Source organism: Mchenga conophoros, linkage group LG13 (assembly GCF_057382185.1).
Source record: "Mchenga conophoros isolate Kocher_MC1m ecotype Shallow Benthic linkage group LG13, M_conophoros_male_GT1.1, whole genome shotgun sequence".
Lineage (NCBI taxonomy): Eukaryota > Metazoa > Chordata > Actinopteri > Cichliformes > Cichlidae > Mchenga > Mchenga conophoros.
The window spans coordinates 7,902,350-7,919,961 of NC_140538.1; the positions used below are offsets into that span (position 1 = coordinate 7,902,350).

Genomic DNA, 17,612 nt, shown 5'->3' on the forward strand with positions numbered 1-17,612 from the left:
AAAATGATCAGTGAGTGCCTCCTACCTGACCCCCTCAAAAATCAGCTTTTTTTTTCTTTCAAATCTGTTGACATCATGAAAAACTTCGCCATCATATGAAAACTGTCAAAGATACAGGGCCTCAAAATACTTTATGTCATGCCTCTTTTTTTTTTTTTCCCAGAGTGAACTCTCGAGTACACAATTCTGGGTAAAATTCTACCAAATAAATCTTTAGTAATCATGATTTAACTGAAATTGATTCAATATTTTGTTTTTTTAAAAGCTGGCTCTTTTTTGCACTTCTTTAATGGGACCTGATGTTCACTATCATCACCATCAAAGCAAACCAGAAATCTACAACAAAGAGGTACAGCTGTGTTTTTATTGGATTTTTCCTCCTGCTCGGTTTACAGTTCGCAACACCAAGTCAGTTTCACCAGTCACATCCAAACAGGTGTTAAATAGGCAATAATTATTTTATCCAGCATAATTTCGTAACACTCATCCCCTCCTGATCTCCTTTTATTACTGATTATGCTAACAAAACAATCGTATGATGAAAATATTCATCGTCATTCAGCAGGCCTGCTGTTGTTCTTCCAACATCAGCATTTTGAAAGATGGGCTTCCCCTGTCAGCATATTGCGTGAAATCAGAAACAAATAATTCTGCAGCCCTGCTTATGATTATGCATCAGATTTAATTAATCTCAGTGCCTCCAAAACTCTGCAGCACCCTACTCCTGCTTCTCCTCTCCCTCTCCCCTACCTTCACCTCTTTTGTAAGTTGTAAAGCAAGCAGTGGTTGACAAATGACACCAGTGGAAAAGGCACGCATTGTGCCTCAGTGTGAGAGGAGGGTTTTTTTCCCTCCTCTTTCTTTTTTTTTCTGAATTTTTACTTTTCTCTATCCGGGGGGAGCAAAAGGAAAGAGGTGAGTGTGAATCGGTTAATGTGTTCCATTCACCAGACCTTATACACAGGTTCAATAAAGCAGGAATCTGCTCTATGAGCTAGGACCCATTGTGCCATTGAGGACACCTAAAAGAGGCCTCGTACAAGACTCCCTTGGAAAAATAGCCCTCAGCACCACTCCAGAGGAGAGGAGAATAGAATAGGAGAGAGCAGGAGGAATCACATGCAGTGGCTAGGCAGTTTGATTCTTACACATCTCACCAGTGTTGTAACATTTGGCGTGCATAGCTTTGAGTACATCTTTGACTTCAGTGTTACTCTAATTTTCAGAAATGGAGAGAAGCGTAAGCTTCAGATGTGACGCTTTTTATGGGTAAACCTGAATTTGAGAGCTCCCTAAACTCTCCTGCTTACAAGCTTCACTCTGTCCTTCCCTGTCTCCTTTCCTAACAAGACACTCCTCTCCTCACATTAATTAAATCAAGTCTTCAGTAGGCTACTTACACACAATTCCCCCCCCTCCCTCCGGTCCTCGGCACAAACCTCTCTGATTAGGCCGGCCCCTGTCATGCATATTCACATCACTGCCATGACAGCCTTTTAACGAGCTCTTACCTAATCACAGGAAACAATGTTCATCCTGTTCTTTTTATTCCTCCTTCTCTCATTTTCTTTCATGTGTCTTTGGCTTTCTTCTTCCCCCGATCCCCGCTGATATCAGACGGGCTTGACGCTCGGATGGAGAGAACGATGGGGGGAGATGCACAAGTGCAGCTCTGCCCTAAATAAACCGCAATTGAGAAAGTGACTTGAACACAGAAGAGAAGTTCAGCTCCATCTCCTCCCTTCCCCTCCTCTTCTTTCTCCTCCTCCTCCCTGCCTTTTTATATGTCCGATAGACAAATTGGATTAGCAGCTATTGGATTAAATGACAAAATGGTGGGATAAGGACTGAGATGAACATGCTGTGATCACAGCTTTTAATGTGTTTCTCTTTCTGTCGCATTCATTTTCCTCGGTTATCCAAGCTGCTTCCTTCAAGGCACAGAAGTTTCTCCAGGGAAGAACAAATGCAGGACACCCTGCTCATCCACTTACTGCAATTTATATGAATTAGAATGAACATCTCATGTGCAAATGACTGCACATGTTGCTGTTTGAAGCCATTGATCACAATAATGAAACAGAAAATACATTTTTCTCTTTCACAATAATCAAAGAGAAAAAATTATTTTAAGTATTAGTTGCTGAGAGCAGTTAACATTAGCAGCCCTCTTTTCTTACAGATTAACTTCATAATTAAATTTGTAATTTGTTGCAAAGATTCTTTTATGTTGTGACTTCTGCTTTCTCCACAGCGGTGGCTAAACTAAACAACTGACATCGTTGCAATCTCAGGAAAATAAAGAGCAGCCCCATACATCTGCATACATTCCTATTTTCAGCATTTTCATTGTGACTAATCTGTTTTGGTCTTTTTGTCGCTCTGTAGTCCTAGGGTTAACATCGATCACTGGTTTGAGAGGGAGACGCAAATCCCCGAAGCATCCAAGTAGATCCGTCCTCTGCTGCGACCGCTTGCAAATAAGAGAGCAGCTAAAAGAAGCTAAACTACACACCGATAATTTAAAGCTAAAGTTATCAGTAATTGCAGGTTTAGTGCAGCTTCTGGTTTGATGTTTTAGTCACCAATTAAAAATACAGTGAAGCCAGTTAAAGTCAATTAACGTGTACTCACTAAGACTAATGCTAAAGCATGAATTTTGTACATTTAGCACATGGCAGCATGGCGCTCTTAATTCAAAGCAGCTCAGGCCAACAGCAGCAGCAGTTTGACCACCTCGGGGTGAGTTTCATTATTCCTATCAACACTGAATGGAACATTGGCCAAGATTGCTATCTTAATCTTATTTGGCTATAGAGGCTGCCTTTGTACCCGCCTTTTTTTTCCCATTTCTTTCTGCATTTCTCTCTCACCCAAACACACAGTGACCTATGCTAACCAGCCTTGTCTTCATGCCTCGAGGATAGCAGCCTCCCTCCACACACGGCAGTTGGTGTCATTGTATCCTGGTTGCGTTTCTGCGAGAAGCCGGGAGTGGAACAAGAGAAGAGGAAGACAGGCAATCAGATAGAGGGGTTGTTGGGATATGTCTATCAGTTGTATCTCAGCTCTGTGTGTGTGAGTTGATTGTATCTTGTGTGTTTCTCACTAGCACAGCTGCATTGATAGCTGAGGTAACACTAAGGATGATATTAATGGCGATAAACCTTGTGCATTTTCATCACTAACCCTTTGATGTCCCCATCACACACTGTACCAACGCCAAATTCATTGCTTCGGTCTCACTGGAGTTGGCCTGTTTCTGCTCTGCCCTGCTCTGTGTTGAGCACTAAGAAGTGGCGTGTAAGGCGAGCAGCAAGACCCAGAATGCACCCTGCCAAACTGCCAGATGCTTTGATCCAAGATGGCCCCCTGAGAGCCAGCATGCATCCACAGTGTCTCAGAGCCAAGGCTGGATTCGCAGACACAGTGTCAGTGGTGACTGCCAAGGATATTTACACCATTTGTTTTCATACACCACCACATTCAGCAGTCTGTTGTCACTATAAGCATATGGCTTTCTATGGAGCAAAGATGTTTTTAGAATGTGCTGCACCAGTGGGAATCAAACCCCCAATCATGAAACTGAAACGACCATCACTTTTACGTTTAAGATGACGGTATCGCGTACAGTTGTCTTGTTAATTCAGTCGTATCGAGTAGTCAAGCTAGTAGAAAACTATTTAAATAATCTGAATACTTTTCAATAATTCATTAAATGCAATTGGCCTGTAAAATTACAATGTAGTTATATAACTTTTTATTTTTTAAAGGCTCTTCCCCCAACAGCTCAAAAACTATAATTAAAGGTATAGTAAAACATAATTTCCCCATGCTTAATTGATTAAAAAGGGGTTTAGCGCCCACCTATAACAATAAATCTGCGCCCAGTCTGTCTCTTTAAGAGTCAGGTAGGATCTAGAGGTCGGAGGTGGATGCTGAGCAGCTGTCGAGTCTCCTGCCTCCATCCCTCCATCCCCTGACTCACCTGCTCGCCTTTATTTCCTCCTCCACTCCCTCCCTCGTTCCAGTCATCCCATTTTGCTTTCACATTCAATATCCCCCCCCCCTCCTCCTCCTCATCTCTCCCTTTTCTCCTTCCTTCTACCCTTTTCTCCTCCCTCTTCTACCACCTTTTCCTCTGACCTCCCTGCCTTCCTCTCCCCTCGCCTCCCCTCCCTCCTTTCATAAAATGTGGCTGTTGGTTGGCTGGTAGCAGCTGGCTGGCTAGCGGTGGGGGATATAGCTTTATAATCCCCTCTCGTCTTCCAGCCCGCCTCGCCACAATGTCACAGGAGCTTAATATTTGCCATTATTATTTGCTTGTTTTATTTGACTTCGAGGCAGCACAATGACCTGTCAGCGCCGGCTTTATCCCCCCTCCGAGTGTCGTCCATTTCAAAGTTGACTACAGTAATCCACGAGCCCGTGATTCCGCTAAATCCTGAAGCTTTCTTTCATTCGCTTGGTTTTTTTGGGGGGGGGTTTTTGCTTGCTTTCTTTCATTTTCCCTTCCCGCTCCCTCCTCCTAAATGAAATTACATACATCTGCTGGCTCAGAGTATCACAAATGTCCACACATTCACCGGTGTCCACACACATCCACGCGTTTGCCTTTTGTCATCAGTGACGCAGTGGCCCGATGCTCCCACTGCTGCAATGAACACTGGTGTGTGTGTGTGTGTGTGTGTGTGTGTGTGTGTGTGTGTGTGTGTGTTTGTGTTTGATGGAAAAATTTCTTTCTTTCTTATTTTCTTGTCTCCTAAGAAGCAAAGTTATTTATTTACAGCTTCTCATCAAATAAATGATATAGTGGTTACAGCTACAATACTCAGACAATAAATGTTGGAAATCTTCTTAAAACCGTTGCTGCATTTACCACAGTGAATGGAAGGATTCATATCGCCGCTGCAGAGTTAAACGGGACCTTATGGATTATCGCCGCTGACACTGTTCAGCTGACCTCGAGATTCGATAAAGAATAAATAGCATTTTAATTTATAACACGTGAGAGATTATTAAAACAAACCAAGCAGAAAGAGATGCTTAGTAGTATTATTTTATGGAAATCTAGTTTTAATTTTATTGATTATCCATTCCTTAAAAAAAAGTAGTTATAACATTTAAAGATTTACCTTTAAAGTAATAGTCTTTTTTACTCACAAATAAATTGTGAATTTGTAGAATTATAGTAAATAATTATTTTACTGGTAGCATTTTGCATCTTTATTATGTGTTTATTAATCATCACTGCTGAGACTGTTGTTATTTTTGTTCCTGCTCAGTGAGGCCATCCTGATTCCCAGGGTGTCAAATACTGCAGTTTAATCAAAGCCTCTGGATCCTGAGAGACACGCCTGAGGTGTCTTTTCACTTTGGTTTGGTGTAAAACCTTACAGTGTAATCATTACAGGATGAAAATTGGAGCAAAAGCCTGGGATTAAACAGACCTACATGAATTTACAGCATAAATACACCTGCTCATTATCTTTGCCACACCTGGTCCAAAATAGCCCCACTTAGTTGCCTGAAGATGCACTAAACAGTATCTAGAAAGTTTTATAAATAGGTTCCAAATTTACAGTAACCATCCTGCTAATGTTCAGACTATTATCCTGTTTCCAAATTTAATTCATTCCAGAAATATTAAATAACTTTTCGTGCATGTTTTTGGGCCGTACCTGAAAATCCTGTTGATCAACCCTTCCTCTGTAAGCATTTAACACCTGAGAGCTTCAATGAGCATTTAGTTATCATTTGTCAGTTTCTGGTTTGAGCGTCATCACAGGTTCCAGTATGTTTAAAACCTTACGATTATGTGGTTTTAGTACACGGAGGCCAGCAGATGCACAGTGGGAGTCAAACTCCACACCCAGGCAGCTGGTCTTTATTCCAGGTCAAACACGATGGAGGCTGTCACTGTTACCTGGCTAACATTTGAAGCTTTCGATTCGACGTGCTTTGTCTGTATCAGTTGTGCGCATCCCATTGTACCTTGTAAGTAAGTTACAGCATAGAGCTTTAGCCCCAGGCGTGGGCAAAGCTTACATTAGCCATGCATCTGAGCCTCACTAGCTCTCTGTGTGTGTTGAGCAGGTATTACACTAAGCAGTAGAGAGTCCCAGAGACTTTTTTTTTTTTTTTTTGAAGGCCTGCTGAGTGATGGGATATGTATTGCCCTACAGTGAGAGGCTTCACTCTGTAAAGGCGCTCGACGGTAATCGCAGAGTTAATCCCGCCCCGGTTGAAGCCGTATTGACGTTGTGAAGGCATGGTGTGAAGTAGGTGAATGTTTACACAGGGAACATAAGCGAGGAGAGTATTTACACCCACACATGAATATCTGGTGGACACACTGACTCTGCGGGGGCAGCAGCTCCGTCGTTTATCTGCCTCATCGCTTTTCATGTGCATATGCTGGTGTACACGGCGTGCTGTAATTTTTATGTCAGGTTCAATCCACTGTAAAAAAACAAAAAAAAAAAAAACAAAAGCAAAAGAGCAACGTGTTATTCTTGAAACATTTCCTGTAACGTGTGTATCTGCTGGTTTATTTATTGGTGTGTTTCTGTGCTCTTTCTAGGCAACAACAAGGAGGAGGAGGAGGCCATGATGCAGGAGTGGTTCATGCTGGTCAACAAGAAGAACGCCCTCATCAGGAGACAGAACCAGCTCTCTCTGCTGTGCGTACTGTTCTTCCTCTCTGTCGCCTCGTCTTTGCTTCCATTTTAATTTCTCACATGTCAAATTAAAGCAGCTGAGAAGCGTTTTAAACCTGCTCCTCGAGCTTTAGATCAAGCTCGTCTAAGCTGCACGGGGCAGGAGTGTCCTCTCCACTCCATTCACCCCATCTCTGTCTATCCACTCATTGATTTACATGCAGAAAGGGATATAAAATCAATAGAAATGTGGCAATCGCTACTCTATCTGCAGTCTCTTTGTATGTGGTCAGCTGCGACAGGTGGAGACACGCGCTGCCTTTTTTTCTTCATTTGCGGCTGTAGGGATTTCAAAGTGTGCAAGTGGAGGAGAGCCTGAAGTATTCATAATCACATTATATCGTGGGAAAGGAGAGGCTTTTAAAGTGGCCAATTGACAGAAGGGCTGATTATTAGCCCTTTCTGTTCTCTCTTTGTGGAGGCAAAGAGAAAACGGCGCCTGTGAAGGACAAATTCTATTAGGGGCCGAATTAGCTCATTTTTTAATATGGCTGAAAGAGGAAAGAATTCAATTTGTGCTGCGGGTGGCAGATAGATCCACACAGGGCCACGCTTGCATATACACATCTACTCCCTCATCTTCTGTTTTTAATGCATTTTCACCCCCACCCCCCAAACTCCGCTCCTTATTTCCCTTTTTCTATCCTTACACATACACACACAGACACACACCTTCACCCAGGGCTGTGCACTATGAGTATCAGTTATGTGCAGTAGATTAATGCGAAGCCAGAGAAGGTTCGGGCGAGTGGCCGAATCGATGTTTATTGCAGGTTTCTTTAAGTACTTAATGATTTAGTCATTAACATATTGATGAACTTTGTGTGTGTGTGTTTCCCGTCTCCCCTCTTTCTAACTTGCCACAGGGAGAAAGAGCACGATCTGGAGAGGCGTTTCGAACTGCTGAACAGAGAGCTGAGAGCCATGCTGGCCATCGAGGGTAAGACACACACGCAGAGGGAGGCTGCACACGCGTACATTAAACTCTTAATTTTGTAACTTTAGATGCATTTTAAACAGCAGTTTTCACAGCTGAGGAGATTATGTAACAAGTAAAGTAAAACAACCAGGAGCTCACTTTACTCTCTCTTTCCTAAATCTTCCTGAAATTTACCAGAACATCTGCATAGTTTAATTACTTCCCAAATGAGTCCTGCAGGAGACCGGCAGCAATAGTTGAAGTTCATTTTCCATTTCGTAGTGAGGAGGGTAAAATCGACTGTCGAGGTCGCTTGAGTTCGAGTAAAGTGGTTGGTGTCTGTTCTTCTGAGTCCTTTCTACGTGGCGTCCGCCCGTTAGCGGGGGCCAGCCTTCATCGGGAGCCTGAAGCAGGGTGATTTGAATTCTGCTTCGGCTTGATGAGGATTAAGATGCGAGCTTGCGAGGGATTTCACTCCCAGATACTTGATCAATGCTATCTGTTTCTCAGCCAGACCCGACTAGCCGATGCCTGATGTGGAATCTGACCACAGCTGCATTCAGTGTTTGCAATGTTAAAAAAAGAAAAGAAAGAAATGCAGTTATATTGTTGAAAGCTTGTTAACTACACCGCAGCCAGAAAAGCAGCCATTGTGTCGTATCAAAGTTGTCAGAGGGCCATGGAAGTTTAATCCCCTTCGACTGCGTCCTCTTTGGCAAAATGAACCTTTCGCCAATCAATGCTAATTGATTTTGCCATTCGACATTGACCAGCACCACCCCCTTCTCACAAACCACCCCCTTTCTCCTCGCGGCCTTCGGACACCCATTGTAATTTCACCGGGCACCTGATAAGCTACCTGGTCCATAATAAATCAATTCTAATTAGCAAAAGAGGAGATGGTGGGGGGGGGCAGACACGCGTATCCAAAGCGGCGCTGCAGCCGGCACCACGCTGCCTGCGTTCAGCTTGATTTCCTCCCTCTCTCCGGCCGCTTTATTTATTTTTATTTATCGAGCTCCTGCTGGAGTCGAATGGGAGGATTTCGCTTTTTCTGCTTCACATAACGGAGTGTGTGTTTGTATCAGCGAGCCTGCTTTAAGCACGCGTGTGTGTGCATTGTTTTGAGCTGTGTTTTTGTCTTTGTCTCGTGTGTGTGTTGTGGATGTGAGAGCAGAGATAGTGTGTGTGACTCGAGGTGGAGAGGTGGTGTGTGCCGTGTCACCGCCGTCCTCTCTGCCTTCATGTGGACTTGTTGGATTTGCAGCTGACTAACTTATCAGCGGCCTTATTTTCCTCCCTCAGGGAGGCACTTAACATTCAGAGGCTCTGCCTTTCTCTCGCAGCCACAGATAGTTGTCAGCTGCTGGGAAGAAAGGTGTGTGTGTGTCTGTTGGTCTCCATTTGCCTGCGTCTGTGAGTTTACATCTCACAGGTGTGTTTCCACCTTTGGTTTTTTGTGTGTGTGTGTGTGTGTGTGTGTGTGTGTGTGTGTGTGTCTCCCCAGCTCTTATTTGGTGCTTGGGCAGGTCCATTGAGCGATGGTTGGGCGTGCGAATAATTGCTGATTTGGTTGGCCAGTCGATGACACAGAGAGAGAGAGAGAGAGAGAGATGACTCAGAGTGAGAGAAGAAACACACCTGCCCTCACACACACACGCCCTGCTGAGAAAAATATATACCTGCACTGAATCAAGCGCACCTCTCCCTCTCAGCTGACACACATGCTGAATCACACACACATTGTCAGGTCAGTGTGAAGACCTGAAGTTTCTGTCTTCGTCTTTTTGTGTGAAAAGATGTTAAATATCTGCTGATTTACCGTCCAGCTGCGGCAGATGTGGGTAATATTTGTAAGCAGTTATAGAGAAAGGAAAATCCTGTGAGTAGTCTCTGCAGTGATGTAGACATTTAAGGGTTTGATGAAAGTTAAAGGCAGGAGATTATAAGTTAAGCCGCTCGGCCTCCTCTGTTCTGAGGCAAAGGTTTGACTCGTGATGTTTTATTCCACGTTTGTGAGGCTGACGTAAGCTTACTGGGACAGTCGGGTACAAGAGGACAAGGAGGAGGGGAGGAAGAAAAGAAAGAGGGGAAGCTTTGAGGGGGAGAAGACGATTCATCTGAAATCAACTTTGAAGCCGATATTCTGCAAAAGGTCAAATTCTTCTCAGATTTTTGTTTGTTTGAGTTAGAAGATCTTAACGGAGCAGTGATTCCTGATGTAGTGAAAAGGCACAATGTAGAAACATTAAAGTCACACAAAGAGGGAGAGAGAGAGGGGAGGAAGGGAGGGGCTAGTTTGCAGGGCTACAGCTGCAGGATTCACTACAGTGCCAGGTATTTTTCCTGCACTTTGGATCTCAGCACATATTAACTGATAAATACAGAACAACTAATGGTCTAGTGCGACCCTAAGCAATGCTTTGTCTAACTGAATAAAGAAAGAACTGTATATTTAGATGATTTCATATCAGCACACAGCAGTGCAGTATTTTACACATTAGTGCATCACAAACCTTTAAAAAACAATAGATCAGCACAATAATCGCAATACATGTAAAATTTAAGATGTTAGAGTGAATTAACAAGGTCGTCACTGTACGTCTGTTGTTTTTGTTTAAATTGAATGTGTCATCTGTACATGAGGAATATTCAGAATACATTTTTACAAAAGCACTCAAACATAATTTGGTAACTGATGCTGACTCATCTTTGGACATCAAGTGTCTGCCTCGAGGTTTCTGCAGCAGTAAATCTACTCTAGGTCTGTTAACCATGATTCACTGCGTAAAATCACAACGCAGCGATCACAAGTGGAAAATTATAATCAAACCAAAGCCAGTATTCTTAACAAAACACTCCTATAGGTAATAAATAAATCCACGTAGTTGCATTTCCCTGCCACAGCACTGGGCCAATCCCTGTAGTAAAATATGAAAAGTTGTGAGGAACGATTTTCATGATTAAAAATATCCCAACAACACCTATAAATGACCCCAGTCTGACACGTGAAGGTTAACAGCACAGAGGTCTTGACTTGAGGTGGGCCTTTGCATCATTAAAGCATCCAAACATCAGTCGGTGTAAGATAAAAATGCTCCGTAACTGAAGTTTAAAGCAGCTTGACATTAAAACGGTGTTCAAGGTTTGATTAAATGTGCAGAATAAAACGGTCAGGATCAGGGCCGAGGCTTCCAGGCCCCTGTTGATGTCGTTTATGAGCATGCTCAGTGATAACCACCTCCTTGTATCGTCTTGGTGTGATGCCAGGCGGGGAAATGCCATCTGTATGCCATGCTCTCATCTCCCTGCCACAAAAATTGATCCACTATGCCCTCTTTATCTGCTTACCGATTCACACCTATGTACGCACACACGGAGCGGCGTCTTGGCTTCCTTCGAGGGCCCGTGTGTGTGTGTGTGTGTGTGTGTGTGTGTGTGTGTTTTTTTTAAAGTGGACGCCCTCTCGCCATCTAAAAGGGATTTATGCATAGCTGGGTCCCAGAGTTGTTTTTTTTTCTTCTTCTCTCCCCTTGTTATGGTTTGATATGATAAGCTTTTTTATATGTTTAAAATCAATATGTAATCCTATGCAGGAGCTTATCCCTCTCCACACCCCCGACACACACACACACACACACACCCACAGCCCATTTGTAAATCTATTTGGGCTTTGTAACACATCGGGACAGCGCACTACAGACCCTGATTGATTAGGTGCACTTTAGAATCCGATCACATGGGCAACTTTTGATGATGTCGCCAACTCTTTCAGGCTTGCACACTGACTGAAGAGGCCGATAGCAACAGGCTTCGTTCCACGCGTCGCCGGGCTCGAGTTTTGGCGAATTCAGAAGACCAGTGTGTTTAATTATCTATTCACAGCTCGGGTGTTTGTGTAGGTTGAAGTGCGTCCACGCTTGAAGTTTAATATTCGCATCGTCTCCAGCTGTTTTAACTTGGTGTTTATGTCGAGGACAGGTGCCACCTGTAGTGAAGCTAACGTGGTATTACATGCTGCTAATCGTCACATGAGGCTGAACAGATGCTGAAAATGTTCACATTCATGCCTGGAAAGAAATTACAGCTTTTTAAGAGATGTAAAATCTTTCCTGTGGTTCAGCCTGCTTCACACAGGTGGAAAACCACTTGATTGTTGTATCTACCGTGATGTTCTCAGTCTTCTGCTGGACACGTAGACCAGAAAACTACAATTCTGAATGTTTTTATGGCAAACAGACACAATGAAGCTAAGCCAAACTTTCTCACCTGATACTCACCCAGAGGCTAAAGGCAGTAAATCCTGTAAATTGGTAGCTGCCGTCAGCATGTTAAATAGTTTATGAGCCATCAAGTTATAAAGGTTCAAGTTGTGTTTAAATGTGTTAAGGGCAGGTTTGTCCTCTTGTAGATAAATTTACCTCCTTGCATGTTGCATGAGGCAGGAAACACCGCTTCACAAAGGTTTGCACTACTAGAAATATTCAGCGTGTTTTAGGTGGTAGAGCACACCTGACATACACTCATGGAATTAAGGACAATATTAGCTACTTTGTCCACACGTCTGAACAAAAAAGCATCACACAAACTTTGGGAACCTGGGTAAAGTCTGGAAAGGTTCAGGGGTGGAGTGCATGTGTGGAAAATGGCTTCAGAAGCTAACAAGAAAGGCCCTCCCCCATTCAAGTTCAAGGTTCAAGGTTCTTTATTTGTCACATGCATAGTTATACAAGTATAACACACAGTGAAATGTAGCCTGACACGCTCCTCGACATGTGCAAAAATTGGGGGGGGGTGTAGAGGAAGAACATTTTATATATATATATATATATATATATATATATATATATATATATATATATATATATATACACAGACATATAGTATATACACTGGGTGAATGTGCAGTAGTAGCAGCAAGCAGGTGAATTCTGTACATTAATATGAATAGACATCTGACTATTTTACAGGATAGACAATATAAACATATTTAAAATTAAAGGAATTGAAATGTACATTGTGCCTTGGTTTAGTGTCTGGAAGAGTCCTGACTCAGTCAATTATAGATGATGTGAGAGGGCGGGTGTGTGTGTTTAGGGCACGGATGGCTTGGGGATAGAAGCTCCTCTTGAGTCTCTCTGTCCTTGCCCGGAAGATGCGGAACCTTCTACCAGATTGCAGAAGTTGGAACAGTTTGTTGCCAGGATGGGACGGGTCCTTCAGTATCTGCGCTGCTCTAGTCCGGCATCTCCTGGTGTAGGTGTCCTGAAGCGGGGGGAGAGCAATCCTGCAGCAGCGTTCTGCTGTACGGATCACTCTCTGGAGAGCTTTTTGGTCCTTCACACAGCTGTTCCCAAACCACGATGTCATGTTCTGTGTGAGGATGCTTTCATACTGCCTTTCCTGAGAGAAAAGGTGGACTGGTACTCTTTTACACGCAGCTTCCCTAAACGTCAGGTCCCTACAGGAGTAAATCACATAGATGGGCAGATTAAGTCACATGCAGTTATGCAGTCATCTCTTGGCCAAGTAGAGGATGAACTGCTCTGAAACTGCAATATAAACTTTTTTCCTTTATATTCGAACCTCAACAAAAGCAATCTTAGTAATTTAGAGAGAACTTTTGTCTTGCAATTTTTAGCCTTTGTGTTTGTTGCTTTTTAGCTGTTTTTTAATTATCAGTCCCCTTCCCCCCCCCCCCCCTCTCTCTCTGATGACACTTGGATTTCAGCCGAAATCAGCTGTCAGGGCCTAAAGAGGAGGAGGGGGGGTAAAAAAGCAAAGAAATGAAGGTGAATAAATTGTATTTTGGTGTCCGTGTCCAAAAAAGCTGCGATTGAAACCCTCCGATGTGATGTCGCCGTATTTTGGTATAAAACAGAAAAAGAGGCAGCCAGACGGACTCGGATGCATGAAGGGCGGCCTCGTCCCGCTTTGAGAGAACGAGGCTTTGGACCGGTTTGCTCTCTTGAATAAATTTAGCGTCGGGGATAGCGAGCAGGGAGAGAAGAGGGGGGTGTTCATGGGGATTTGAACCAGCGCATTCTTGTGTGCCTTGTGCAGATTCACATGGTTACCACTGGCGTGCACGGTGAGAGTTATCTGAATACGCACCCACCGTGTGAGTTGTACACACTCCTAAGTCTTTAACCTCCCTCTCCCACTCTCTTATGGAGGGGGGCGTGGCTTACATGGGGGGGGGGAGGGTGGTCTGAGTGGCTGCAGGCTGTTTTGTTTGTTCCTGCGTCTCTGGTTACCCAGCCTGCCCCGCTCTGGTGTTGCCTGGTCACGTCGCTCATCGGCTCTTTTTATTGTTTACCTTCCTAATGAGGGGGGCGGGACTCTGAGACATGTGATTGACAGCAGTGAGCTCACTCATGGGTCCCCTTCCCCTCCCATGCACACCCCGGGTCCAGCAGGTCTTTGGCTTTTTGGCTGAGAAATCCTTTGAAGGAGATTAAAAAATAAAAAATAAAAACCACCTCGTTCGTCGTGAACCCTCCTCTTCTGAGAGAGGATTGTGGGAGATTTATGGCATACATTCCTGTCTCAGTTAGCTAAAGCTGATGACTCACCCAATATTCCCCACACTTTGTTCTGATTCTTCCTAAAGAACCACATGTTTAAAAATAAATAAATAAAAGGAGCAACAAATCCTCGAGGTGCAGATTCAGACATATTTTGAAGTATTTGTTAACTCCTGAACAAAAACCAGAAGAGAGTAAATTTGCTTCCCTGAGAGAGAGAAAAATAACGAGGGGGGGCTAGAGAGCCAAATATTGGGACTGTGTTCATTTCGCTCTGTGGTCGACTTCAAAGGGACGAGCGGGGCCAATGAAGAGAGCGCAGACCTTTCAGGACAAACCCACTGGGCCCAGCGTGACACGCACACAGCCTGACTGCCGCAATTTGACTCAATGAGGAGGAGGAGGAGGGGGGATATTTATTTTTAATAAAGCCACACTTATTTTGGGACTGACATTTTACAACATTCCTTTTATTCTCGAATCAATAGCCGGTTAAATATTGATAGAGGGGTGAAGTTGCCTACGCGCCACAGAAGTTCAGTTTGTTTGAATTCTCGCTGGGACGAAGCTGATTTTTTTTTTCAGTTTTATTATGAAACGATGGAGGGAGGTTTTAGAGGGAGACACGTTCTCACACTGAGCTGAGGAGCAGAAGGAGATTTCCTGCCTTTCTCCAGCTTTGAGGCAGTGAAATGGATAAAACACTGCAACCGGCAGCCGTGTGTGTGACACGACGAGAAGTTGAATCTCATTCGGTTTAATTTATGTACAGCATATGTTGTCCTGTCTGTGCATGCTAAGTGTGGTGGTTGTTTTAAACTGCACAAAAAGGTTGCAGTGAGTGTTTAGGGTGAGTTTTTTGGGGTGAGGGAGGGAGGAGCGCTGCCCTGGTGTTGGGTGAATGCAGAGCCGAGGGCGCCAGGCGGATATTCGAGCCCCAGGGGGAGCGAGCGCTCTCCTGTGGGCTGCCCCCCTCCTCCAGGGAGAGGCTGAGGGGATTTGGATCAGGGTCCCACCTGGACCCTGTGGGGCCCTGTGGGGCCCCTTCCTGCAAAGACCCTGGAGAACTGAGAGACGAGAGTCAGGGGTTCACCTACGTGTGTGTGTTTGTTTGTTTGTTTGGCTGAGGAGGTGACATTCAGGGGTTGGTATTTATTTATTCATAAGTTTCTGTGGAGGATTTTGGACCATTAAAACTCAATTTAGGAGACTTTCAAACTTAATTTACTTCAGGATAGAACTAAAAATGTGACAAATACAAACGATCGTGAATGCCGTCGTTCAGCAGAGCTGCCGCTTTAATAGAGCTTGTGTGTTCCTGAGAAGTTAGAGGTTATAAAAGAACGAGAGCCATCTTATACCTGCGAGAAGTTGCACATTAACATGACGTCATCACTGTGCGCGCAACCTGATGGAGCGTGTTTACACGTCACATTTACATCCCGCTCCATCACAGTCCAGCAGGTCAGTGAGGTGATGAAACTGTTTCTCCGTCTTTCTGATCATCTGCAGTCCTCACATAAATGAAGCCACATCCAGGAAACCCAAAGATCTTTTTGAAAACACTTCAGTTACAGGTTCAGTCCAGAAGAAGATGTAGGCATCCTGCAGCCTGTGAGGTTTTTAGAAAAGAAATATCCTCAGTGTCTCCACCGCTGACTGCAGGTCTCTGGTTGTGTTGCAGACTGGCAGAAGACCGAGGCCCAGAAGAGACGGGAGCAGCTGCTGCTGGATGAGCTGGTCATACTGGTCAACAAGCGAGACGCGCTGGTCAGGGACCTGGACGCCCAGGAAAAAGAGTAAGTTACTTAAAAACACTGAACACAAGTATAAAAACACTGAGCTGCACAGCAGGCGCTCCTGTGGTGTCACAGACGTCCCCAAGAAGCTGTGGACGTAGAGAAAGCTCGGCGAGCCTGCCCTGCGGCGCACCTGCACGGGTGGGATCCCTTCCAGGGCACCGCAGGCAGGTAAAAGGTCAGAACGTGGCCCCTGGCACCGGGCCACTCCACAGGTGGTGCAGCGGCGTTCACCGTGGCACCAGCTGTTTTACCTGTCTGCCCCTTACCCCAACCCCACCCCGAGACATCTGACCTTTTGACCTTTTGCCGTCCGCAGGGCCGAGGAGGAGGACGAGCACCTGGAGAGGACGCTGGAGCAGAACAAAGGCAAGATGGCCAAGAAAGAGGAGAAGTGCGTCGTTCAGTGATTGTCAGCAAACACAACCAACAAATGTAGCCGATAAAAGAAATGTATCACATGATTATTATCGATCATTTTATTTGATAGAGGAGTCGAGACATTTCTGTCAGTTATTGGAATCCCTTTGAGGTTTATGTTCGGGTCAGATTAACCGCAGAGACTCGGCTGAGCGAAGAGGCCCTGCGACACCTTTGCACCAACTTTTTACGGACTCGGACTGTCCCCCTTTATTTTTATTTTATTTTTTTTTAAAATTTGAACTCTGCTTTACTTTCTCGAGAACGGTACCTGTGTAACAAACATGAATACGTGTGAGACGAGGGCAGCGCACAGCCTGTGTGCAGCTCGCTCCGTCTGAATGTGGAGACCAGGCACAGTCTGTGGTGGATTTGAGGTACAGCACAACAATGGGGGAAATTTTACTCTTATTTGTTTTCTTTTCTTTTTCTTTCCCCCCATCATATTCAGAAGATGATGAGGTGGGTTGACTTTTCAGTCAGACTTTTTAAAGAAAAACAAAGAGATAACATCGCTCTTTTCAAGCTACTTCATTACTTGACCGTATCTTTTAATTATCTCACTTTTTACTTGTAAAATATCTTAACTTGGGAAGCATTACTGTTCACAAATCTTGACTTTCCTATTGCTTTTTTATCGTCTTGGCTTGAAAGCAGTTTACCAAAACAAAGAAAGGAAAAAAACAAACAAACACTTGTTGTATATTTTCATCACTGCTCTGACCAACAGCTTCCAAAATCTTTTTTTCCCTCCATCAGGAGTCATGCAGTCAGAAAACAACAGATATATATATATATATATATTATTTATTGTCATTTGTCCAATAAGCTGCTTGTTAAGTGAATCTACCATCACGTTTCATTTTGCTCAACGACTTTTGGTTTCTATTTATTGTATTCAGAAGAAGAGAAATATGCTTCCATCTCTTAGAGCTCCACATCTTGTGCAGCTGTTCTTTTTACGTGTGAACATTTATCTGATTATTTATTCCAGTGTCATAACCCAAGTCTTCAGTAATAAAGTCTTTATGATTTCATACTCCACAAGACGCGCTGTGTGGCCTCTTCTTAAAAAAACTAAAAACCTAGCCGCTGTGGATTTTTAAATCTTTGTTATATTTAATGTTTTGTCTTTTTTTACTCATTTTCTATTTTTCAAAGCGCGCACGCACTTTCAAAACTCTGTTCCAAATATTTGTATTTATTTTTTACTCTCAGTTTAAAGAAA

At 43.8% G+C, this 17,612-nt stretch overlaps 1 protein-coding gene across 5 annotated transcripts in view; it reads left to right on the forward strand.

The window, feature by feature from the left end:
- ehbp1 (EH domain binding protein 1) overlaps positions 1-17,433 on the forward strand; it is a 163,499-nt gene extending 146,066 nt beyond the window's left edge. For all 5 annotated transcript variants that reach the window (XM_085296229.1, XM_085296230.1, XM_085296231.1 and 2 more), the window contains 4 exons: positions 6,584-6,683; positions 7,586-7,659; positions 15,850-15,964; positions 16,284-17,433. In XM_085296229.1, coding sequence (XP_085152355.1) covers positions 6,584-6,683; positions 7,586-7,659; positions 15,850-15,964; positions 16,284-16,374 — 380 coding nt within the window. In that variant the 3' untranslated portion in view covers positions 16,375-17,433. The remainder of the gene's footprint in view (positions 1-6,583; positions 6,684-7,585; positions 7,660-15,849; positions 15,965-16,283) is intronic.
- Positions 17,434-17,612: the final 179 nt, after the last annotated feature.